Source organism: Perissodus microlepis, chromosome 13 (genome assembly GCF_051167445.1).
Source record: "Perissodus microlepis isolate ML-2025 ecotype Zambia chromosome 13, ASM5116744v1, whole genome shotgun sequence".
Classification (NCBI taxonomy): domain Eukaryota; kingdom Metazoa; phylum Chordata; class Actinopteri; order Cichliformes; family Cichlidae; genus Perissodus; species Perissodus microlepis.
Genome location: NC_140473.1, coordinates 27,742,840 through 27,770,112, shown reverse-complemented (window position 1 = coordinate 27,770,112; position 27,273 = coordinate 27,742,840). Strand labels below are relative to the sequence as shown.

Genomic DNA, 27,273 nt, shown 5'->3' with positions numbered 1-27,273 from the left:
CAGCCATGCTGGATAACTGGAGGCATAATCTAAGTAAACTTCCCCAATCATGTTAGAGTTTGTATTTTAATTCTAGTTGTTTCTGATTTCAAATCAATTTTTTTTTAATGTAGTGCCAAATCACAACAACAGTCGCCTCAATTATAAAAGACAATAAACCAATATTGTGTTAGTTTGCTGCTTTCTGGACACTTCTGTGGACAAGTAACACCGGTGTGACTTCTTTACTTCAGTATGTGTAGTCGCACTGGTGTTACGTATCCGCAGCGTGACTCCAGTGAAATAAAATGTCATCAGCTGATGTTAACGCAAACAAACTCTGAGGCAGGATTTTGTGATTTTTATTTTATTTATTTATTTTTTGTTGAGAATTCGAACTCTTTCCCCTGCATGTATATATAGAATATAAGCACACACAGAGTGTTGATAACGCTTATCAGCACTGGCCGCAAAACTTGCAAGTAGAACAATACTTTATATTTTATAGGCCTGTTTCTATTTAAATCTTTCACTCAGTCACTCACATATTAACGTACGCAGTTGTTTTTGGCCTGAAGAGACGTTCGTCTGGTGTTTGTTTTGCTCAACCTTAGCTAGACGGAGATAAAGACTTGTGAGTTTGGAGTTTGACACAAGCGACATTTAATTTCTTGGCTCTGAGGCATCGCTCCAAGGCTGAACTCTCACTTGTGATGTAACAGCTTGGCTTACTTTCCAACTCCTGTCATGTGGGCCGAGGGATGTAATGACTGTGTTAACCTTGACTTTTTTTTTTTTTTATGACATTAAGTCATAATAAGCATGTTTTCGTCTTCTTAATAGTGTGATTTTTTTTTTTTTTTTTTTAATTTTCCTTTTATGCCCTTTATTCCCGCATACACAGTTCGGCCACATAATTAACAAAATCCCTTGTGCTGCCCCAACACGTCTCACTGGTCCGGGCGTTGACTTGATTTGATGTCAGTGGCTAATTCCATCAGACAAATGCTCACTTTTTAGGGTCTGAGGAATTTAAATTAACTTAAATGATTATCCAGGAGTTGTTGAAATCCCTGCCCATTTTCTTCCTAAAAACTTTTGAACTTCCGAAAACTGAATGCACAGTTGCTGATATGCTTTTGCAGATACTTATGCAGACAGCTGTGAATAGACAGCTGTCCATATGGAAGATTCAAGCGTGGTTGCTGTGTTGTAGTGTAGTGTAGTGTGGGTGATGTCAACACTGACTTAAACACACCGTGCATACTTGCAGACATGTACACTTTAGCTTAGGTCTAATATAGCATGGACAGGTTCTTCACTTCATGTACCAGTGGCTCAATATTGAGGCCAATGTAGATTAGTTAGAAGTGTTTGGCTGGCTTTGGTGCTAGAGGAAAGTTCAGGGGCTTGTAAATCCTACAATCCTACAGGACGATGATATTCCACAGTACTGTCAGCTTGTTGTCAGCAGCTGTCTTATCTAGGAGTTGACCAAAGTATTTAATGGACCCTCAGACATCTATATCCTCTGAGTTTACTTGAGGATGAAAAATCATTCTTCTGAAATAGTAAATCTGTGTAACGCCTGACATCTTCCACATGCTTTGTACAGCCTTGCAGCTCTTACTGTTACAGAGCCATTCAACTCTCCTGCTTTTACTTGTGGGACAGAAATGATCTATGCAAAACAATTCAAAACATGAACAGAGTGTGGCTATTAATATTCTATATCTGATGGGTCCACAAGGGGGAAAAAAAAACATGAGAACAAAAGTTCAAAGGTCATACAGAGAGGAACCTATAAACAGATAAAGTAGAGGAGTTGTAAAGTACATGTGCCAAGGCAAAGGAAAGCTGATAAGAGCTGCTACCGTGAGGAAGAGCAGACGAGGAAAGGCGCTGAGAGAGGAACAAGGCATTATGGGGTAGAGATAGTGACCTTAGTATGTTACACATGCAGTGCAAAGCAGAGCCAGAAGTACACCCATACTACATTCTGTCTGTGAATCTACTTTCTACTCCTTCCCTCTCTCCTGCACACACACAGGGTCACACTTGCTGCGCTGTGGTTGATAACTCTTATCAGCAGTGGCCACAAAGCACACAAGCAGAACAATACCTTCTGATTTATAGACCCTTTCTATTTAACGCACTTTCACTTCACACTCATTCACATCTGAACATGAATGTGCTTGTAAGTGTCGGGGAAACATTTATGTGGTGTTTGTTTAGCTCAAGTGTAACCATATGGAGATAGAGACACACTTTTAAGTGTGGAGTTTGACAAAAGACACACTTCTCTTTGCTCTGTGGCTGCAGCTCCGGGGCTGAACTCTGACCTTGTGATATAACAGCTTGGCCTATTTTCCAAGTCCTCTGTGACTAAGCTGGAAGGGAGATAAAGGGAGTGAACTTCCAGTTTATTATATTGCAAAAAAAAAAGACACTGAACTTTGTTTTAAATCTCCTCATACTTATAGGATCCATATATTATTATGCTTTAATGTCAAGGGAATGTTATATACTGTGCAAAAAGCTAAAAAGCTGTTCACAAGAGCAGGATCTGAATCATTTAAATGCTTATGTTTGCCCCTGCTCAGTGACATTGTATTATTGTATGATGATTCAGATGATGACTTCTGACACACTGTTTTTTGTGTCTTCCAGGAAGTGGCTTTGGTAAAAAAGGCAAAGAGCTGAGCACAGAGAGAGATTTCTTCATGAGGATGAAATGCACGGTGACCAACAGAGGACGCACCGTCAACCTCAAGTCAGCCAGCTGGAAGGTAACAACTGCTACATCTACAAAGCATCACATCTGCAGCAACTGCACGCACAGATTATTACATTGTGAATAGATTTAGCCACATATTGGATACAGGTAGGGTTTAGATTTTAGAACAGGGCTGGGGGAACTTCAGGCCTCAAGGGCCGGTGTCCTGCGGGTTTTAGATGTGTTCTTGATCCAACACAGCTGATTTAAATGGCTAAATTATCTCCTCAACATGTCTTGTAGTTCTTGTGCAGCAACACAAAAGTAGTGTAACAAATAGTGTAGAGAAATGCTTTCTCTGGGTTGTATAGCAGTAATGCAAAGCGTTATTTTCAAAGGTAAAGTCAATGTACTTTACAATTTTTTTTGAAGAAACTACCGCAGCCCTGGCCATTAATATTGACTAATGTGGGGGGGAAAAAAGACATGACCACTACAATAGGTGTGTGCGTCATGGTAAATATGAACACTCAGATAGGGAAAACTTAAGCCAGCTATGGCTATGGCTGCACCACAGGGGTAACTCTGACACTGTGTAAACTCCATCCTCAGGTGCTCCACTGCACTGGACAACTGAGGATGTACAACAGCTGCCCTCCACGAGTGCTGTGCGGCTTCAAAGAGCCTCCGCTCACATGCGCTGTCCTGATGTGCGAACCGATACCACACCCGTCCAACATCGACACGCCACTGGACAGCAAGACCTTCCTGAGCAGACACAGCATGGACATGAAATTCACCTACTGTGACGAGAGGTAGGCAGAAACATATTTTTTAGATTTCTTATTAAATGATAAAAATATATTCACCGAAGCATATATTATGCACCTGTATTTGGTTTGAACCTCAGCAGAGTTCAGTAGAGCAGCAGATTCACATTGCTGCCAATTAAAACATAACCCTTAAAGTCTGACACACACACAGAAGACTTGCAGTGTGTTGACTTAGCAGGTAAGAAAATAGAAGTTGGTGATGAAACATAAATTTATAAGGCGCTGTCATGACGTTGTCAGAGCGTGCCAAGTGTTAATGACCCTGGATTAGAGCGTGAACAAGCCTAAAAGCTGAAACATTTTTAAAGCTGCCAAACAAAATGACATCTGACATTGTGTCAGGTATCATTCGTCACTTGTAGGTTAGCATGAAAAGCAGCTATCTTAAACCCAAAGAACCTCATAGTTTGCGCCCAGATATTTCTTTCCCACTGGCACGAGGAGGGAACACAACACATTTTCAGATTGGTGTTACACAATCTCATGCACGCAAATCTGTAATCTTATCAAGCCTCTCATGCAAGAGAAATGTTCCTTTTGTGTATTGCATGCACAGGTCTGTGCGTGACCACACTACAAACAAGAGCCCATTTTCTTTTTCACCTTTTTTAGTGCAATTTAATAGCCGCCTAAATCTTCTCTCCAATTACACAAATGAGTTTATTGTAGGTGGGTCGACCCTCCTGGCTCAGCAGAGACTTACACTCATTAGAGGAGGGACAGAAAGTTTCTTCAGCTCATGCCTGGCAGTGTGAGAGATGGAGGAAACAAAGAAGGAGAGAGAGGGGGAAAGAACAGAGACTTATCACTTAGGAATAATTAGTTCTTCAAGAGGGGTAACAATCAGAAGTTTAACCTTCTAGTTTGCTTAAACTCTGCTTGACCTAAGAAGAACAATTATTTCCTCCCCTCAATATCCCTGTTGATTCTTTATAATTTACTAAGTACAGTAAGAAAGTCCATTTTATGATTAAATACCAGCTTTATAAATGACGTATGGCTATTGGCTATATTCTCAATTCTACAGTATAAGGAATACAAACACAAAAGGACACAAAGGGAAGTTCTAAAGTTATACAACTTGGATAATTCAGACTTGGACAACACTTCTTTGTGTACTATGTTACTTTTAAGTGTCAGTCAGAAACATCATGCAAGTAATCATTACTTATTACAGTGCATGTTGTAGATTTATCAGTAATACAGGGACATTGACCCAAATAATACACTAAATTAGATACAATTTGTGTAGCGTTGATTCCTGCATTAATTAATTTTAGAGTTTTAATTCAAACATTTGTATATGTTTGTATGCAGACGATAGCCCGCAGGGTAATGTGCTCTTCTGCTTTGGTCTTACTGTCATTTGTTACTTTTATATCTGTAATAATGTAAAGTACACCGTGATGCACAATAACATAAAAATAACAGTGAAACGCTTGTACTTACTTAACATGGAGGAAATGAATGGAAGGAAAGAAAAGAAAGCAATCACCATCGTAATCATCACTGTTATAATTTGAAGCTATTTTAGTTGTGACCATGTTTTATTAATGCTTTTGTTTCGTCTCTTTCCCCACTCTCCTCTCTGGCCTTAATGCATTTTTTCCTTTTTTTCATGTGTGTCTCTTTTTTTTTTTTTTAAACCCATTGTGCCTATGTACTCCTCTTCCCTCCAGACATTCATCCCCTCCCTTTCCTCACTACATCTGTCAGCGTTACGCAATCTGAGGGTCTGCATCACCAGACCTCTCACTCCGTCCCTCACACAATAAATCCACCGCATCATCATCATCCGCTGACTGTTCATCTCAATGAAACTTTGGCTTCACACCTCCAAAGCTATCCAAAGGGCAATATAGATGATGAAAACTGTATTTTAACTGATTTGACATCAAAAAATGTTGAGTATGATGATCAGAGGTACAAATAGGATAAAACGGAGTGAAAGCGTACATTTATACCTATTGGAAATTTGAAACGTTTTTTATGCTGCGGTGTATCCTATCCCTAAACTCTGAGTCACATCCACTCAGTCAGCAGCTTGCTTATCTAAGGTGATGGTGTCTATCCTCATGCCAGAGTGAAACATTTTGGTGGCAGTTGGAGTTAAATAAAATCACATTCCTAGCACTTTAATTTGGGTTAAGTACAACTTATCTTCATTCTCGGTCCCAGTTTACCCTCCCTGGTCTCCTTATCCTGATAAAACCTTGTTTTCAGGGGCCCATTTCCTGTTGTAGGTTTGGATCATGTTCTCACAGCACAGTTTGTTTGGAAGAGGCTCTGCTTTTGACCCTTAGCCTAATTGGCTTCTCAGTGAAGTCAAAATTAAACTCAAGTTAATAACGTATATAAATAAGTGTATTTGCTGTCAAAACAGCCTGAAGCTAAGTATGTAATTATTTTCAGCACTCAAAAACTTCATTTAAATTAGTGCACCTGTAATCAGATTACAGTAATCCTGTTATTTATTCTCAAAACCTCTACTTACTGGCGAAAGAGTTGGAGAGAAATAAAAGGGAGTTTTATAAACGTGGTTATTGAAAGCCAGCAACAAAATCCTGATTAACAACGTGAACTTGTGGTGAGAGACGAGAGATTAGCTGTTCCCAGAAGCACCGGGAGGTTGGAGACAGAATGAGCAATTTTTATTTTTGGAAATCTATCCACCTCTCAGGTTGATTTCAAAATGGTACATGATGTCTTTTGAAGTTCAGGATGGAGTGCAGGATTTGTGTTTTGAGTCGTACATGTGAGAAAAGTTCAAATAATAAGTAAAAGCCCGTGTCTTATTAGATTTGAATGTCTGTGTCTGTGTTCCAGGGTAACAGAGTTGATGGGTTACACTCCCGAGGATCTGCTGGGTCGTTCCATCTACGACTTCTACCACGCCTTGGACTCAGACAGTGTCACCAAGAGTCATCAAAACTGTAAGTACACGCTCGGACCTTAAAAAAGACTTTGAACACCTCAAACATCAAATATGAAGCAAAACAAGCCACACTGATTCAGCTATGAACACAATCTGCACGTGTAGTTTGCCTTTAGATAAGATTTAAGCCTGCGTGTCCTCAGATTTTGCTCGTAGCAGTAAGCGATTGGTTCAAAAACCTGATGAAATATGGAGCAACTCTTAAACAATAATTAGAGCCTTTCTGCATGCTTGCTAGTATTGGCAGCCATCTTGAAATGGCACATTCAAGGCACTTACTTTGAAGGATTCCCTAAATGAACTCTAATTTTAGTGATCAGGATGTAAAAACTGCATAATCACTAGCCAGATCAGCTAAACGCTTCAAGCTTGTAGTCAGCTGGTAATACAGCCTAAAGTTTGAGTGAAGATATCGGGGTTTTTCTTGTCAGACATTTTTGTTTCATTAAATTTTCTTTTTATTTTCTTTATTTATTTATGTTTTAGGTAGACAAATACATTTATCCTTGTTTAGACATATGTGGATGTCTGTGTGTATGTAAAGAGCAGCAACGTGGTATTAAGATGTCTGTTATTAAATTAGGTGCATCCACTGATGGCCTGATGAGGTTTGCACATCTGGTGCCACAAACACAGTGGACAGGGGACCAGGTGGCCTCTATTACAATCTAATAACAGTGTGTGTGTGTGTGTGTGTGTGTGTGTGTGTTTGTGTGTGTGTGTGTGTGTGTGTGTGTGTGCATGCGTGCATGCGGACAAGGCTCTGAAGTGTCATGGCTATTCTCTTCACTGACAGTACTGTATCATTAGAGGCTTTGACAGTGCACGAGGGAAAGTGGTAATTTAGTTCCTTAAAACCACCCCTGCAACATAATGGCTGTGTGTGTGTGTCTGTGTGTACACAGCAAAAAATGCTCTTGTTACAAAGAGGATTATGCTTTTCTTTTTCTTTTTTTCCCTCCTGGCCTATCTGGGCCAACACTAATCCTGATATTTTCTTTGAAAAGTAAAACTGTACTTTCCAAAAAGTTGATTCGCTACATCCAGATGACCAGAATCAACTTTCCTTACTTGGATGATTGAGCATGCATCAAGACACAAAACTGTACCTAATTTGATATTTTACTTTTCACAGAAAATAATATTTTCATCCAAAACTTTCATCATTTAAAAAGATGTCAAGCAGAAACTTAAAGAAGCAGTATAACCCAAACACTTTCCCCCCTGTAGCCTGTAGTGGTGTGTTTCAGTCTAGATTGTTATGGTGTGAGTTTCAGAGCTGTACAAGTCTTTGCTGCCTGTTTCATTAAACTAAAAGCACTCTCCCTGTCCTTCCATGAAGTACCTAAATACAGTAATTGAAAAAAATAAACCAACAGTCACTTTTTCCACACCCAATTAGTCCAAAATCATAAAGAAAAATTGTGGTTTTACAATTTTCTCCATTTACTAGTCAGATAAAACATGCCGCTAGCTAACATTACCCTCAATAGAGACTGGATGACATTAATGCATACAGCCAAGCACGAGCCTCTCATCACAGTTGGGTCTTTCTCCACAATCATGCAGTTTATGGGTGTAGTTTAATTGAAAGAAAATAGTTTCTGTGGGAAACTGCTTACAATTAAAGATCGATTTATTTTGTGCAATTTTAAATGCAAATTTTTAAATTCTGTTTTTGGTACTTCAATAACCATAAGAAGTATAGAATATGACTGTTATATTTTAGTATTAAAGAGAACATGGACAATATTTCCAAAAATGGTAATTCACACTGAAACAGTCTGGATGGATTAAAAAACACCGCAGGCCCAAAGTAATAATATCTAAAAGCATCTGGGGTAATAAGTGCATTCTTTTTAAATAAAAAAACCAAAGTAACTCACATTCACAAAAGTCAAGTTATTATGACTTTTTAAATCAAAGACTTACTTTGAAAGGTTGGCTCAAAAAACAAACAAAAAAAACCCAATAGGCTTAAAAAACAGATCCATTGTGCTTGAAACAGAAATATTTCAGCACATATTGGGATTGTTTGATACCAAGTTGTCTTTTGAAGTTTTGCAGTTCCAAAGTCGACCTTTTAGACATGTTCTTTTGGTCTCGCTGCACTTTAATTTCGCATGTCAACAAAAACCAAAAAAGTGACTTGAAAGAGGATTGTAGTCCTCAGGTTTTTGTTTAGTGTGCTGCATGTGAAATGTTTTTCTTTTAGCCATGTTCTCTTTCCACTGATCTTAAGTCATCTGCATCCGCAGGCCTTAGCTGTCTGACATTTGCCAAGATAAAGGACTCTCTATCCATCTGAACGTCTCACAAACACAGACGAGCCGCTCTCACGGCCAACGTGACCAGCCTGTCGATCAGCACATGCTAACAGTGTTCTCTGCTACATGCAGTGTTGTCCCCTCCAAGCTTTCTCAACACTCTTACTTGCGCGTGCACACACACACACACACACACACACACACACACACACACACACACGCAGGGAGTCACTGGCCTTATGTACGCTTTGTGACCATTCCTACGCCTTTCCCACGCCAGTGCTGAACTTTGGACTGTAGCCAGAACATTTCTTTCTCGAGTCAAAGTCAAACATCCCGCCTTGTCCCGCTTACAAATATTTGCTTGATTTTTAAAGGATTATGCAAATATTTAACAAATAATTAGCCAATCTGGACTTTAAACACCTAAATAAAAACAAAGTATAAAGTATAAAAATCCACCACAAACAGTTGTGGTCAAGAGTTTACAGGCACTTCAAATGGGCATGAATTTAATACTTTCTTTGATCTGTTCTCTTCCTAGAATAGATCTTTTAATAACCTTAAAAAGCAAAAATTGAGTGCACCAGTTTGACTTTATTTGGATTTCCTCTAATACACACATGGTCAAAATTACACATGCAAGCTCCAATATATACATAAACTCACATAAATCTTTTAATAAGTAGTACTGAAGGTTTACACCGTCTTCTAATTTGACTGGCCTGAGGCTTATGAACTTTACTACTGATGTGACCTTTGATTGGAAAGTTGCAACATAGAAGATTAACAGTCCATCTGTCATTGACATCGACAGACTGAAAAGAACCGTCAGTTTATTTTCTCTTTGGTTTTGTTTCCTCATCAGAAGATTACTCACTGGGTTATACAACAATGTGAACGCGTCACAATTTTACGCATGAACAACAAAAACTCAACAACTACTCTCAGTGAGTAATTTCTGAGTAATAAGGAAGAACACTGATTACAATGGCCCTGTTTAAAGCAGTCCTGTCCATGAGGACAGTAGATGAAATCAAATTCAGCGCAGTTTTATTTAGTGCCAGTCAACAGTCATCTCATGGCATTTTAAATCGTTATGTAAAGACTAATAAAAATGACAACAAAAGGTGAACATGGAGAAATGACTTAATAAAACCCTGACCAGTAAAAGATGGAGACTTTTAAAACTAAAGACACGTAATGTTCCAGATCCTGACATTATTGTTTCAGTGTCATTCACTTTCGAGTCAAATCAGTGTGCCACTTTTGAAGAATAAAGGAAGTATGCTCACAGTTTCAGGAAAATTTTGTTTTATATCTGCTTTAACCTTGCAAGCGATAACGCCAATGTTATTCATAGCTTCTTTTTTGTTTCTTCTTCTCTTCCTTATGCAGTGTGTACCAAGGGTCAGGCAGTAAGCGGTCAGTATCGTATGCTGGCTAAGAACGGGGGTTACGTCTGGGTAGAAACCCAGGGAACTGTCATTTATAACAGCCGCAACTCTCAGCCGCAGTGCATCGTGTGCATCAACTATGTCCTCAGGTAAGAGTCTTCATTTTTAATCCAAGTTTCCCTCAATTAAATGCCATCTTTGCCTGGATTTAATCATAAAATATTCTGATTTCTATATCTCAAAGTTCAAATTTGCTGTGTTTTCTCCAATCTGTAGTGACATTGAGGAGAAGTCGATGATTTTGTCCCTGGGGCAGACGGAGTCCCTGTTCAAGCCACGACACATGAGCAGCTTCTTCAGTCCTGGAGTGGGCATGAGCGGAGAGCCTGGAGATGCCCTCTTCAGTAAATTCAAAGAGGAGCCGGAAGATCTCGCTCAGCTTGCTCCAACACCTGGAGACACGATCGTTTCCCTCGACTTCAGTCAGTATTTACTTCTGTAAAACTGCGTCTGATATGGTCACAGTATTCTTCCACCTTACTTTGGCAAAAACGATATAGCAGAAACAACTTTTTAATACAGTTTCCTTTTGTCTTTTTTAAAAAATTTGCTCAAATTTGTGATTCTTTTTCGCAGGTCGTGTTCAGTTTGAAGAGCCCCAGCAGCCAGCATACTCCCAGGTGTCTGCTTCAGCCATGGCCCCTCCGGGACCACCGTCCTGGGCCAGTGAGAGCCACAAGTCTGCCTCCAATGCCTCTGGACCCCCAACTGCAGCTCCAGGGGACGTGGGTAAAATGGCTGGTGGTGCGTTCACTGTGCAGCAGAATCCTCCAACGGGCAGCGCCACTCCGAGCCTCAGCAGCTGCTCCACGGTGAGGACAGCGAGACAGAACACGACTGAGAGCCAGTTTGTGAAATTGAAAAGAGTAATTAGTTAGTGAGCGAGTGACTGGTTGGTTACACTTGTTCCATGGTTTATTCTTTCAGTGTGCGGTGAGGTCACTAAAACTGGGCAGTGTGTGAGAATAACGGGGGTGGTTATTTGGATGCAATAGGCTCGTAGCAGTGAATAGTGCCTTTGTCAAAACTCATCTCTCTTGTTTCTCTTATGTATTAGTCCTTTTTGTCTGTGTTTATCATTTTCTTTCTCTCCACTTCTCTCATTCAAATTTAATTTCTTCCTTTTGTTCATGCTTCCCTCTGTCCTTCACCTCTGCAGCCCAGCAGCCCAGATGATTACTACAGCTCAGTGGAGAGTGACCTGAGGGTGGAGCTCACAGAGAAGCTGTTTGCTCTGGACACAAAGGGAGACAGTTCTGCAAACACTGAGGTGTGTGTGTGTGTGTGTGTGCATATGTGTGAGTGACCAAAGTTGTGTAGAGTTAGTGAATTTTATGTTAACTCAGACAAACAAAGAAAAAAACCTGAATTAACCAGCTCAACATATGTATTCTGTATCATTAACTTTTTACTGCTATAGTGTCTTTGACCTTTAGCTTATAAATCTGTGAGAAAAACATCCAGGACATTTTCCATTTTATGTTAATATTTCTTCAATTTAATGAGTACTGGATTAAACAAAACTATAAATCAGTGGTTTACATATTTGAGTGGCTGCTGATAAAATATTAGTGCTTACAATGATGTTTTTATTATTGAGTTCCTAATGTAATCATCGTAATCCTGTTAGTCTAAACTGAGTGGCAGTTTAAGAACATTGCAGCATTATCTCAGCCACAAATGCTCAAATGTCTAAAGCAATAATTTATATTTTTCACCAAATGCTTAAAAGGATCTCTTTTCTTAAATATTTGTATTAAAAAACAAAACAAAAATTATTTCTGCTATCCAGAGGGACTTGAGTGATTTGGACCTGGAGACTCTGGCTCCTTATATCCCTATGGATGGAGAGGACTTCCAGCTCAATCCCATTGTCACAGAGTCAGAGCCCCTGGAGGCAGCTCCAGCAGGATCCATGGGGAGCAACACCAGCCTGCCCCAAACTAACCAGACCACCCAGCAGAGTTTCAACAATGTGGCCAGCCTCTTCCAGCCCCTGTCCACCTCCTCCCAATCCGCAGGCCACTACCAGCGTGCGGCATCTTCATCCTGGGCTGGAGGGGAAAAGAGAGTCTCCAGCCAGGGGAATGCAGATCCCCATGGAAGGTCATACATGATGGGGCATCTGCACAATCCCCCATACCAGGCCGCAGCCAGCTCCCCGCTCTCCTCCATGGGTGGCAGTCAGAATCTGCAGTGGCCACCAGACCCGCTGTTGACTTACCAACAACAACCACGGCCCACCAAAGCCTGTCTGATGGACACGATGTTGGAAGAACGGCCATCCTGCAGGCAGAACATGCCACGTGGCATGCAGAAACAGAGGTGACTTAACTATGAGTCTCTTATTTTAGTGCTCAAGGAAAATTTAACTTGATGCATATAACTGTGAAAATATAAGACTAAAAGGAATAAAAACCTTAACAACATGATTTAAATGATAGATTTAAATAAAAAAGGGTGTTGACCACCAAATTCTCTTTATTAATGCCGCAATTATTTATTATTTATTAATTTTTTTTTATCCACTTTGTGTATGCAGGTCCATCGACAACTTTGTACAAGCTTACAGAGACATGAGTCCAGCCAGAGTGGCCATGGCCAACAGTATGAAGCGCTCCTTCAGCCAGATGGCTGTGGTGAGTTCCTCCGACTCCTACCGTACAGCAAAAGTTCCACTGCAACTTAAAGTATTCAGTGTAACATAAAGCATTATTTTGAGGCATTAGTGTTCCACGCAAGATTGCATGTTAGTTTCCAAACCACGATTTAAATTCTTGAGTTTGATAGTTTGCCTAAAAATAATCTGCATGCACAAACTGCTAATCAGTTGAGTGTGACTGTTTCAGGGTGAAAGCAAGTCGCCAGAGTTCATATGGAAGAAGATAAGGAGTGACAGTTGCATGGATCGTTCCCTCTGTGCAGGATCACTGGCAGGTATGCTTGTGCAGCAAATGGATGGAAACCATGTTTTATTATCTCTTCCACGCATCAGCTGCACCTTTTTAACCTCTCGCTCTCTTCTCTCAGAGTCGGAGATGGCGAGAATGATGCCAGGGAACATGGCTCCATGTCTCAACTCGCTGCAACAACACAGGAAGTCACTGTACGCAGGAAATGGGATAAGTGGTCGAAATGAAAAAGGCTTTCCCCAAAAGAGCTGTGACTACAGAGAGTATAACATGCTGCCTTCTAACAAGTCTGAGGGTGAGCTGGAATTACTAACATTTACAGATTTTAGTCAGCTAATATCACTGTGTGACAGTTAAAGCACTCATTTAGTCTTCTGTTTAATTTAAAGTACTTTTACGTTGCAGAATATATGACTCAGCCATTAACATCTTGCTCTGACTAAATCTACTCATGTCAAGTGGTCTTCTAATTCAAATAAACAAGTAAATCACTGACACACAGGGATTTTCTTTATTTCTGTCATTTTCTAGGCATAGCCAGTCGTTTGCTGGGGCCTTCATTTGAACCCTCCTTTCTGCCGGAGTTGACCCGCTATGACTGCGAGGTCAATGTCCCGCTGCAGGGCAACCTGCACCTCCTCCAGGGCTGTGACCTGCTGAGAGCCCTGGACCAGGCCACCTAGAGCCCCAGATTCAAACACCGACATAAACCTGGACTTACTCCCTGCCCTGAGCCTCGACCTGCAGCACGAGACTTAAGCCTTTCTTTATCTTTGTACCTCTAGGCCTTCTATGAGCCCTAAAGCTCAGCTAACTATAGAGAATGGTATTAATGGCCACATCCTGCCTTATTTAGCCCCACACTCTTTTCCCCATCCCTTTTTAAGTTCTCTGTGTAGACCAAGCTGAGTTATCAGGGTCAAACCACATGCACCCCTTTCCCTGCCAAGCTCTTGACTCATATCAGATGCAGGTTGACCACCATTGAGCCAAACATCAAATGACCCGCATGTATAACAAACGGTCACTGGTCAAAAAAAAGGTCAATGCTGCACATTTAATACATGACAAAGGTCACACCATCACATTAATTATTTAAGAGTTTTGACACTGGGATCTCACCGGGTTTGGTATAGATGCCAACAGGGTGGCAAAGCTATGTTTGAAAACACATCCTGAACTCGGGTCTCTGGTGTAAAAGGGGTGTTAGTGGTGTGGAAGAAAACCTGCCTCAAAGGCCAGCTCTGCTCAAACATCTACAGCCACATCACCCTGACTACCAGTCGATTCCTGCTTAGGTTTAGCAAAGCGGGAATCTGTGAGCAGTGGGTCTCTGACCTACGACCTGATATGGACTCTATGCAGCTCAGATCCCAGCCCTACTACTCTTCTAGCTAAAGCATTTGGCTCAGAAGAGATGATATTATACTACCTACACATGAACAGAGACACGGTCTTCTTTCACATTTGCATGTTTTACCAGCAACTTGTAGACACGGCCCAGTTAAAGCTTCAAGCAAGAGTTGGGTATCATGAACTGTGGTAAATTGTAGCCATTTTAAAGATTTCTTAAGAATCCTTTACACTATTGTATTCTCATTACGGACACCCAAAGATGATTTGTTTTTAATCATAGTGGTGCAATATGCTGGACTGGAGTACTTTACAGTGTGGCCAGATGTAATGTTGTAACTTTGCGGTAATCTGTATTAATTTCATTTCCTCTATGCCCAAGACTTAAAATATACTCCAATTTAAGTATTATTTTAGCAGAGCAGAATCGGAAGAAGTAAAAGTGATACCCAGCCTTGCTCAAGCCTTTTTCCACATATTCACATTCATCAGCCTGCCTCGTTTTGTCTGAATCCATCCCATAAATCACTGTAGCATATCTCTGCTGCTTTAGTAGATAAACTAGTAGCATTAGATCTGTATGTTTCAGTTTCAAATGACATATCATTATTGTAAATAGTCTTTTCTTCTTTTCCTGAATTGAGATATTGAAGCTTTTATGAAATTCCCCCAGTTTATTCAATCCAAACTGTGAAGTGGGACTTCACCACATTAACACTGCCTTTTTTTTTCTTCTTTAGTTCTTACTCAATGTACTACATTCTCTTTTCTCTGTCTCTCACTCTCTCTCTGACACTGTAATAAACATATTGCAATATATGTAATCTGAACATTTACGATTTAACATCTTCATCTTAAATCTGTCTAAACACGCTTTCCTCACTTTAGTGTCTCTCAGTCAGGTAAGTAGCTTGTGTGGATACAGGGTTATTTTCTTATTGTGCAATTATTTCATTGAGCTAAAACTTAGATTGTCAGTAACAAAGCTAGACTTTATGTACATAATCAATAGCCTGCACAAAGGAATGTGACATGCACACACTGTAAGAGTTCATATGATTAAATGTTATTAGCTAACACACATTTTATGCAATACAGGAAACCATAAAGACCAGACCAGTGGTGTGCACAGACTATTAGGGGACCAGGGACTGTTTGAAAAAGGGGGACACCTATGTGTGGTGGGGGTGTTTTGGTTTCGTTATTGTCCTACACCTGTACTCGGGGAAGCTTTAAGAAAAAGTTTGCATGATTTGCTGAATCCTGTCGTGGCACGGTTTTACATTTAGTTTGAGACACTTATTGGTTTGAATTATGTACAGTACACAACAAAATTGTTAGCAGACAAGCTGTACAATCATTGTAGGAAGCACAGCTTGAAAAAGAAATGTGGTTTGCAGAATGCTTAGAGAATGGTCAGGCTGTAAAGTATGTGAGATTTGTCACTGGTATGCTCTTTTAAGCCAACTGGAGAGCATTTGAGCCCAACACAGGGGGCACTTGGGCTAATCACAAGTGCCGTGGGAGGGATCAAAAGGGCACTTTAGCTGATCAGGTGGGCGCTTGAGCTGTCTAGACGGGCAGCGGAGGGGTGTTTTTTGGGGCACCCAGTAGAGCCGAAATAGCGCTTAGCTTAAGCGGCTCTAGTAACCTCTGTTGCCCCTTGGTGTTTTATTAGGGCAAAAGATCATGATTGGATGTCGTCCCCCACCCCGACCTCCTGCGCACACCGCTGCACATACCAGACAGGGTAAAGACGGCAGCGTTGGCATGATCACTTACTCATTCAGACAATGTATATGTACATAGCAGCAGCCATGGTTTCAATGCAGTACAGCAGCCTGTGACATGACTTGAAAGTGGAGTTTATATAATTTTCTTAAAGATTAGGACAAGGCCAGTTTCTCTTTACTCACAAACCGAGTGGCTGCCAGTTACAGAAAGCTTTGAGGCTTTGATTATTACTTGCCATAAGAGCAGATTTTGAAACTAATTTTTCATCCAAACATTGTCAGTATGTCTTCAGTGAAATACAGTTTTTCTGTTCTTTCCTCTCAAAGTATTTTCTTAAGCTCAGTCTATATTTTTGAGGTAATTGTCTCTGTGTGGTGACCACTTTGAGCTTTGTACACATGTTATGTATTTAAAACAGAACTAATGTTGAAGATGGTGTTTTTCGTGTTTGTGTCCTGGTACTTTGTCCTTACCTTACCCCCCCATAGATGCAGTTAGAGCCAGTCCCTCACAGTGCTGTTTCTTCTTGTGCTGTTTCTGTGTTGTGGTGGCATTTTTTTTTTTTATTCTATCCTAAAATATCCATGGAATCTGTTGGCTGGCCAGTACTGTTGTTGTTCTTGCTTTAAAAATAACAAGAAAAAAATCAGATTAAAAAAAACAACAAAACAAGAGGTAAATATCAGTTTTCTAAGTTTCACTTTTCAGATATGTAGCATTTTGAATATTGTAAGGAAGGTGAAGTTGCCACATTGTTAATCACATAGTTTTCCAGTTGCATATATAAAAGCAAAAGGTGCCTCATAGACCTTGTATCATTGTCATTTGTAGAACTTTTATTACATCTCTTGGATCCACTAACACTGTATTTTGATGTTCTCTGCCTGATGTGCTCAACTTCTTTCAAGTTCATTTTAATCATTATGATGTGCCTTATGACTTTATGGTTGTCTCAACATACCGAGGTCACCCTTCAAGTGCACAGTTTGTTCCTTTAGATCTGTAGATGGCATACTGTAGGTCTGCGGAGGATTATTATCAAATGCAATCTTAACTTGACATTGCATCTTAAGTTAAAGGTAAATTCTTTTCTCCTGTTTGCTGCATGAATCTAAATTTGGATATGAAATTGCGATATTTTCTCGCAGCCAAGTAGAAGATATCAATCTAAAAATAAAACCCCCAAAAGCTTTTTTTTTTTTTTTTTTTAAAGAAAAATGGATTATTGTTAAATACAAATTTGTCACGTGTTTTTATAATATTTGGAGAAAACATTCACAGTTGGAATGATTTTGATGATAACTCCTCAGATTTTGCGCCATTGTAGCTTTCTTTCACTTGTTCCTTAAATATACCCAAACCTAATAGAGCTTTTGGGATCTATTTCGATCCTAATTGATCAGCAGTGATGAGCCAGTCTCTTGGATTTGAGTAGAATCCCATTAGAACCAATCCTTCCTTTTGATAACAAATTAAGCTTTGTGTGAGGCTTATCAGATGACCTGTTTGCTAATGAGGCTGCTTGTGGGTTTTTAGAATTAGTTGGGTGGGAAAAAAAGATTTGACTGTAATGTTAAGCTCTTATATTTTAATATATAGTGTCTCAACATGCTGCTTCAGTCGGCGCTCATGTGCCTATAAGGGTTTTCTGGCACTGAGTGGTGCTAAAGGTGTCTGTTACAAGCATAATTTTGTGAAATATCAAAAGATTATGTTGAAACTGTGCCAAAAAAGAGGAAGGGGACAGTCCTGATAACAATTTAAAAAAAAAAAAAAAAATGCAGTAGGTAATTACACAATGAAAATGTGCAATTACTTACTTCTAAATTAATTACCTCTAAATTTCCTCTAGTTAACCGCATATAATTAGGCCAAATCTGTCAGGAGGAAGAGTTTTAACAGTAAAATTGCAACCAAAACTTGATCAAAATTTGCAACAATCTCAAATAAGAGGAGATGTAAAGAAGTGAAGTTCAGTTGAAGGACAAATGAAATGACAGACTTCCTGTTCAGCCCGCCTACCTGCGCCATATTTCTCCACTTGTCCATTTGATAAATCACTTCTTTGTTTCTCCTCTCCTCTTCACTCCTTTCACTTTACCAAAATGTTTCTTTTCAACCCCAAAGAAGAGGCCATTTATACCCTTGATTAAATTGGAAGTTTTTCATATTTAGAGTAAAAAGAGGCTTCAATTAAATGCTAATAATGTTTGTAGGATTATGTACAGTGTTTGAAATATATAAAATTATAGAAACATTGGTTTCCAGAAAAGCACCTTACAGCATGTTTGAAGCATGTTATCATTTTTTTAATTGTAAATTTTATGTGCAATATAAACTAGTAAAGAATCTCAGTGGTAAGTGAAATTTTACAAACCAAAGATGTATTTAGTGTGAGGAAATGTGCACAGTGACAAAGAACAGCACCTCAGATGAGTTTAAATGACCTCATCAGATAAGAAAGAAACTGCGGTAATGCATGTGGAAAAAGTTGGCTACACGGAAGTTGATTTAAAAAGAAGGAAAAAAAAAAAACTCCACTAGCTTTGGCCAGAAAATTAAAAGCGATTATGTTGTTAGCATTCAGCAGCTACCGTGAAACTTGTTGAATGCCAAATAGGTGAAATGTATGTCCAGTGTTGAAATAAAACAACAACTAAGATATGTTGCCAAGTCGGAAATTAAAGGGGGTAAAAGCAAAAAACAAACAAACAAAAACTCCTTCCCTGAAGAAATGTCGAAGAGACACGAGCGTTAGTGACGCTAACCCAAAAAAAATCATTGGGTCTTTAGCTTTGTGTTTTAACTCTAGGAGGCTTATCACCAGTGCGCAACATACTGTGCTGCTTGAAGGGTAAAGTGACAAATCATTCAGGAGTTAATCCACTCACTCATCGCGCTTCCTCTTTAAAAAGATATCCACATTTTATCTTTGGCTTGTGTAACAGGGTTTTTGTTTTTCCTTATGGGATCCATGTTAAACTACTTGTATTCTGTTCTGTCAATGTCATACAATACCATTTTGATTTTTTTTTTTAAATAATATGCTTAAAATCTATGTTGATGATATTATTATTATTATTATGAATATTATTATTATTATTATTATTACAATATGGGGAATGTAACCCAATAAGAAGTTTGTGTTTCTGCACTGATATCTTATTAAAGCATACTGATCTTACCCTTATTCATCAACTATATGTGTGTATGTTTTATTTATATATATCTCAAAAAAAAATTGAAGATTCTTTTTTTTTTCTTAATCAAAATCCAAAGATATTCTATTATGTTTGTTTGTGTTCAATTTATTTTGATCATGTAAACGATACACAGAAGTTCATTTAGCAAAGCAAAAAAAAAAAATGCTAACAAAATAAAGCAAAAATAAATTTCAATATCGCTTCACCTGTTCTGAGTCAGTTACATATGGAAAAGGGGCAGGAAGAAGTGCACACTTATTTAATCCCACCTCTTTGCCATAAATTATCAATGAATATCTTTTCAGCTTTCTTACTGATATAATCTGCTGTAATAATAATGAACATATTTCTAATATGATATATACATTTGCAGCTTTGATGTTACAAAAATACCTTAAATGATAATTTCTCTAAAGAAAACCCTGCTTTGAATAATACCTGGGAGTTAGTCTTTCTGCTAGTTGCATACAAGCATTGTATGTAACTAGCAGAAACACAGCCACTTTGTTAGGTACACCATGCTGCAAGGTTATACTTATTTTCTTTGATGGCATAGATTCAACACGATGACGGAAACATTCCTCAGATTTTGTTCCATTTTGATATGGCATCACACAGTTGCTGATTTGTGGGCTGCAGTCATGATGCGTGTCCACTTTTATTTATATGGCACCGCACTGCAAAAGTCACCTCAAGACCAAAGGTTTTGAATCGGATTGAAATGTGCTCACCATGGATGCTATTAGAGTACAGTGAGCTCATTGTTATGATCAAGAAACCAGATTGAGATGATCTGAACTTTGACATGGGGTGTTATCCTGCTGAAGGTGGGTACACTGTAGTCATAAAGGGATATGGTTAGCAACAATACTCAGGCTGTTGCCCAAAGTGTGTCAAGAAAATATCCTCCACCCCACTACAACACCACAACCAGGCTGAGCTGTTCACACAAGGCAGGATGGATTCATTCTTTCACATTTATGAAATATTCTGATCATCCAAATTTTGTAGGAGAAACTGAAACTCATGAAACCAGACAGTGATTGCCCAATCGTCTGTGGTCCACATTTGATATTCAGTCTCGGTTTCCTGTGATCAGCTGCACCAGTATGGTCTTCTGCTGCTGCCATGTGTCTGCTATTGTGCATTCAGGGATTCTTTTCTACACATCCTGGTAGCAACAGGTGGTATTTCTGTTACTGTTGCCTTCCTATCTGCTTATAGCAATCTGGCCATTCTCTTCTGACATCAACAACATATTTTCACCCACAGAACTGCTGCTTACCAGATATTTTCTCCTTTTCAGACTGATCTCTGCAAACATTAAAGGTGGTTGTGCAGGAAAATCACATTTTCTGAAACTCTCAGGCCACTCTGTCTGGCACCAACAACCATGCCCCATTCAGAATCACTTAATTCAGCCTTCTTCCCCATTGTGATGCTTGGTTTGAATTTCAGCAGATCGTTTTGCCCAAATCGACATACCTAATTGCACTGAGTTTCTGCCATATGATTGGCTGATTAGATATTTGCAGTTGAAGAGGTGTACCTAAAAAAGTGACAAGCGTACATCTATAAATAGTTAACAGAAGCCGAAACCTAGTACGTGTGATATAGATAACTTTGACATTCTTCACCAACTGAAACAACAACAAAACATTCAAACCACCATGACTTCAGCAAAATTGGGAAGGCATGACAATATCCCTTACCCTTATCCCTTAACCACATCCTGCTAATGACTGTTATAACACTCCCTTACGCTGGTGTGGTTCATAATGTCTGAGTCTGAAGCTTGGAGCACTGCTGCTGTGGGCTGACCTGTGGTGTCAAGTCAGATAACTGAGGATAACACATAGTTATGTCTGAATTTTTTTTTTTTTTTGAAGGATATTCCTTTTGACTGTCATAATGTTTGAAAAGTAATAGAAATCAGAACTGTCCTAAATAAAAAAACAAAACAAATCATATGCTATTCAACTGTATCATAAGGACAGTTCAGGCAAATGGCTTTTTCCTGTAGACAGAGAACTGTCTATATATGCCCCCCTCCTTGGCACAACAAGCTGCTCTCATTTTCATGCCCCACCCTACCTCACTTTTTTAATATATTCACTTCTCATTAGTACACGGGGATCTGCCCGGCCCAGTAGACGCTGCCAGTCCCCTCTGAGGCCTTCCCCAAACCACAGCCTCAATTCATGTTCAAGCCATCTGCCATTGTCCACTAGAAATGCTGTCACACCTAAAATGAGGATGTGGTCCCAGCTAGTGAAAACCATCTCAAATGTATTTAAAGGTTCAAAAATATTACATGTCACAGAGGTACATGTGGCACAGCTTTGCTGAACTTCAGCGTCAAGTTACATTGCTTTCGTTGCTTAAACCTGACATATTTAAACATCATCCTCTCAGATCAGTTGAAAGATTATAATGTGGAATTAATGTTCACTTCATCTAAAAACAAGTAAATCTCCAAAACTATAAATAATGGTGTGTTTTGCACATTAAAACTGCATTGTAAATACCCACCATATTAAATAAAGTTGCTTACATTCCACGTCTGGTTGACAGCCAGCTGTGTCACATTTTTCAAAAGCTGGTGTACTTTTATCATGTAGTGTACTCATCCTTGTTAAAATGTTACTGTGACAGACAGGACTGTTTACCAGATGATTTGAGTTTACACAAGCAATTTTGTGCGCACTCGCGTGTGCATTCTCGTGTTTGAGTTGGTCTCGAGCCAATCGAGTGCTCAGTTCAAGACCATTTAGCAGTTTCAAACATTTTAATTGAAGAACATTCTGTAACAGCCTGTTCTGTGCTGCTGGTCCCTCCCTCTTCCTCGCTCTCTGTGTGTACTCTTGCAGCGCCATCTTTGTGAGCACGGGATCAAAGGAGAAATGTTACAAGGTAAATCTACGGGTTTCAGTTTGTTTTGGGGATTCAGGTTTAGTCTAACGTTAAAGTTTGGAGTTAAGCGTTCTGTTGTGATAGTTGAGGTTAGCTTAAAAGTAAGTGTTTCTACTCAATCTTAATATTTGCAGACTGTTTTCCATGTGATTACCTCATGAAAACGATTAATCTTCTGACCATTAACATTTATTTAAAATAAATAAATAACAAGACTGCTGTTCCTGTTAAACACACACACACACACACACACACACACACACACACACACACACACACACACACACACACACACACTTTGATAGTGTACAATACTAATATTTGCATAAAAGTTTTTTTTTTTAAAAAGTGTTCTGTTTGAGACAAAGTTGTCTTAACTCCTACTTAACTCTAACTTTTGGCCAAGCTGAGGCAACACACACCAGGTGAAAAATTAAAGGAAAAACTCTAATCCTACACTAGGAGCACCTGGCAGCTTTCTTTGTGCTGTTGCAGAAACTTTACTTGCATGGCCAATGAATGGTATCGTTATAAAAAGGGATATTAATCCTTTTCCTCACCGCATTTCTCCCTTAAACATAGGACAAGGAATTTGGTAATTTGGGAGGGGCTGTTGAGGTGATTTAGGTATCTGTCTTGGAAGCCTAGGGTGTTTCCCAGGCGCTTCCTAGGTAAGGGTGTCTTAGGTATGTTCAACTGAAAGTACACCTCAGGGTAGACTCAGGACATGCTGGACAGATTATCTCTCTCAGATTGCTTGGGAACGCCTCAATGTCTCACCAAAATAGCTGGAGTACGTGGCTGTTTAAAGTGTTGCCCCGCGACCCATACCCAGATAAACATCAGAAAATGTATGGATTGTTGAAGTATATGCTGTGATCTGACTGAGTTTCAATCTAGTGATCTTGACAATCACCAGATTGAAACTCACCAATAGAAGATCTGGGACTTACATTGTAAGGTGGAAGCATTTAAGAATCTCAGGCATGAAGTGACAGACCGAAGTTACAAAGTGAGGTCCCTGAGTGTGAATGTGCATAGTAAGTAAAAGTCGCCAAAATCAGTAACTCTGCAGAGTTTTAAACCTTCTCAGGTATTAACGTCAGCACAAATGTAGAAGACTGACCGTGCTGTCTACCAGCACCACAATTATCAAAACAGAAACAAAGTGAACATCACCATCACCAGAACACCAGTTTGCCTGTTGCGGAGGAATGTGGTGGCCCCGTTTCGTTAAGACAGCTGGTGTTTTTTGTCTCTTTTGTTTTCTATCTGTCTGTACAGTTTAACAAATGAACTGTAATGAATTGTACTTTATCATTTTAATATACTTGGCTTTGTTCCACCTGATTTTAAATGCAAACTCAAGATGGGCATACTTTCCACCATTAATGTTCCACATGCTATTAAAAACCTTTTGATGACAGTCTGATCTACTTTCCTGTTGCATGAAAAGCCTTTTTCAAAGCTTTACCTTTGTTGTTGTGCTTTTGTTGCTGTGTTTTTATGCTGCATTATGACGCACATCCTCTATTTGACTGGGAAATACTGAGAGATCCACACAAACAGACCAAAACGGGCACAGAAAGGCAATTATAGACTTATTGTCTCCCCACATTTTTGCTTCCCAGGTGAGAGTGGTTCTGCCACATTCAGGTCACAACGCTGAGGATAAACTAAACCCCAAAGCCACAAGTAATGGAAGTTTTTCAGGTAGGATGAGACAAACACCACCACATATTCAGCTTCCTCTAAGTGCTACACCTACACAGCAGCTGACTATACCAGCTATGAATACATATATTCCGCACCATTCAAGTCGTTGTGTCAACCATGTAGTTACATTTCTTGGGAGGTGCACATAAGATTATGTAGAAGGTTGTGGTGTAGGGTTAAAATGGGGTTCTGGTTATGGCGTAGATCTGACGCAGATGTATGATTCAGATGTCACGCTTGTGGTGATGTGAGTTTTTTGAGCCTTGACTGAATGTTTCTGCTGTACCCTCTAAGGCTTCAATAACCAGACATAATCTGACAGTGCAAATAACTGAGACAACACATCATTGGGGAAGTGATTAAGAAGTGGGATCCTTTGCTCACTGACTTTGCAGGTTTTGGGAAATTTCCATGTTGGCCTCTCTTTTCAAACCTGCTAGCTATCTCCATCTTTTTTACATGAACTCCATAGGATAATCTGATTCACAAGCAGATTATATACTTAAACAACCATTACCAAACAAAAGTCTTTGGAGTATTCCTGTTGCATTTATTTAGCTCAGTGTTTTCCCATAATTCAAACAAATGATGACAGAATTTTTCCCAGTCATTAAAGCAATGGGAGTTGACGGCAGAGGCTCTTGTAAAGTGTTATGCCAGCACATCCTGATGGCTTATCAGCCAAAATACATTCAACTTTTAATGTTTTGTACCTCTTCCTTCCTTTGCATCAAGACAGGAACCCAAACTTTTTGGCCATACAAATGCATGCATGGGCCATTCAGAGAGGACTGCAGGTAAACAACACACACATCTTGCATCCCTTTGTTCCATGCTGATTCAGAGTGTTTTGTTTCCTTCAGGTAGGGAGCCAGGAAAACACGGTGGAGGTAAAAATGGGCGGAACCGGCGACGCAGACCAACCAGCTTCCTCTCATTTCAGGTTTCCAATGCAAGTCTTTATCCAGTGCTTTCTGCAGAACATTTAATGTGGCACCAAATCTTTTCCAAATTATATACACTTCCATACTTAGTAGCATTTCTCCACTAGTGCCTAACATTTTGGAATTGTTTTGTTGTTGTTTGTTTTAAATTATTAGACAGCTGCCTGTGAAATATGCATGTCACGGTACAGAATTTATTGTAATTACTGTAATTATCAATCATGATGTTCTTAAACTGCCAAACTTTGTGGATTGAAAAATGAGTAGAAGGAAGTGTCAAGAAACAACAATTCCTGTAATGACCAGCTGAGGCTGACTTAAAAAAAAGAAAAAAAGTTCATCTCAAAAAAGTTCTTCTACTGGACTTAACAAGTCCTGGTGGTGTTGGGTTAGTTCTTAGTTGCACTGCACTGCATCATGTGACAATTAAAAACTACACTTTAGTAGTGGCTCAAGGTCAAAGCAGGTCAAACTTCTCCGTCTCTAGGGTTGCGGTCGTGGCCCCTCCTCCTGCACTTTTCCACTGCTGCTAGCAACAATCTCAGGTAACATGTCAGTTAACTTGACACATTCTGCTGCATTTATTTTTAGTTTCTTTTTATGTCTTATCTTTTCAGTTCCACCTTTTCACCACTTCTTTCACACTAAACTCTGTTCTACACAATAAATGTAGGGGTGGGGTGTTTGCATTAAGAGATTTGATTGGGTAATACAGTGTCAGCAATAAAAATGGATGAATGAGCTGCTGTCAGTGCTTGTAGGACCAGTTGACCCATTGGCCCACTGGCCAGCTGAGGGCAACTCCTCTTGTCAATGTAGTGATATAATTTAATATAATTTTTAAAAAGTAAAAGCGTGTCAGACTTTCTCTACAATAAGAGTTTTTGTGGTGTCTTTCAGCACTTTTTTTTGAAAAGGATCATTCCATTTAATCAGAGGCTACAAAGGTAAAATGAATATCTATATCAGCAGGTAAGCAAAGTTAAATCACACATGCACACACAGACACACTTAATATAAGTTTAGGTTGAAACAATGTAAATCAGGTAAAGTATTCAGCATCAGGTTGCAGCTTTGTGCATCTCTCACTATGCCCATTTCATGTGGCAAACTAAAATTTACTGCACGAGAAGCTGGTATGTATGGCTTGTACCGCAAGGCTGCATACATGCACTAAAGTGCATGTTTGGTGTGCACTATGGTGCACCACAGATACTGCCACAAAAGCAGAAAGCCTGTGGGCAGACGAGCAAGAGAGTGGTGCTTCTGAAAAGTTTATCTCATTCTTGCTTTTTTTGGACAAGTTGGACAAGTTAAATGTTAACGACAGGTTAATATGAATCTCAGGCCACCAGACCCAGTGATTCAGATGGCAGTCTGCCACTGGTCTGTTGAGTTTACTTTCATATCTATGGTATCACTTTATTCTTTTAGCTTTACTACAATTAATCACTTTTAGTCATACTGGTGAAAAAAACAAAAATGTAATGCTGCTTGACTATAATAAATTAGATTATCAAACCAGGATGAGGCTTTTATTTTGAAGACACCAAACAGCATATTTCTTACCACATTAGCATGATGTAATGGGTGTATAATTGTGATGGGTCTGCAAATCTATATTAAAAAGTGTCTGGAATAGTAGCACAAGCAGAAACAAGTGAGCAGCCAATGAGAGAAAGATGAAGAAGGACAAATGGCAGGCACTACATTGCTTGTTCTGGCAAACCACATTTTCAACACAGTCAACAAGTCCCTTTATCTATGCCACCATGCCTTGAAGGGCTGTGGCTTTTATTACGTGCATCAAAAATAGCTTCAGTTAAAGCTGGATGCCATGCTTTTCTGGCAGTGAACTGCCTGGAACACCATGGGAAATGAATAACACCAACCCACTTGACTCTGGGGTTGTGGAAAGGTGTTATCTGAAGAGATAAATCATCACCTGTCAGGTTTGCTGGAAACCAGGAGGTGCTACTTGCATTGTCTGGGCATGGCTGTTCATCAACTCAAGTGAAACGAGCTTTAATTCAAGCATCAATCAGTAAAATTCTCCCATTTTTCGGTGCAAGGTAACCGACTTGGGGTCATTAAATGCCAGCTCACCATTTTAAACAATATATTTTCTTGGGGAAAAAATAATTTGAAAACCTTACACCTTACAAAAAGCCTAAAGCTTAACTCCAAATATGCGTTAGTTAATTACACGGGGAGTTAAATTTGATCTTTTTTTGCAACGGACTGGTTTGAAATTTCTTTTGAACATCCAGAAAAAGTAAAAGGCTGAAACTCGGAAGTTTCACTGAATGCT

At 39.4% G+C, this 27,273-nt stretch overlaps 1 protein-coding gene across 2 annotated transcripts in view; it reads left to right on the top strand.

Annotated features, from left to right (window-relative positions):
• Window positions 1–19,384, top strand: part of epas1b (endothelial PAS domain protein 1b) — a 49,701-nt gene extending 30,317 nt beyond the window's left edge. For both annotated transcript variants that reach the window (XM_084949370.1, XM_084949369.1), the window contains 12 exons: window positions 2,650–2,768; window positions 3,308–3,510; window positions 6,355–6,461; window positions 10,129–10,276; window positions 10,404–10,609; window positions 10,764–10,999; window positions 11,347–11,457; window positions 11,980–12,512; window positions 12,730–12,826; window positions 13,037–13,124; window positions 13,218–13,394; window positions 13,631–19,384. In XM_084949370.1, coding sequence (XP_084805496.1) covers window positions 2,650–2,768; window positions 3,308–3,510; window positions 6,355–6,461; window positions 10,129–10,276; window positions 10,404–10,609; window positions 10,764–10,999; window positions 11,347–11,457; window positions 11,980–12,512; window positions 12,730–12,826; window positions 13,037–13,124; window positions 13,218–13,394; window positions 13,631–13,782 — 2,177 coding nt within the window. In that variant the 3' untranslated portion in view covers window positions 13,783–19,384. The remainder of the gene's footprint in view (window positions 1–2,649; window positions 2,769–3,307; window positions 3,511–6,354; window positions 6,462–10,128; window positions 10,277–10,403; window positions 10,610–10,763; window positions 11,000–11,346; window positions 11,458–11,979; window positions 12,513–12,729; window positions 12,827–13,036; window positions 13,125–13,217; window positions 13,395–13,630) is intronic.
• Window positions 19,385–27,273: the final 7,889 nt, after the last annotated feature.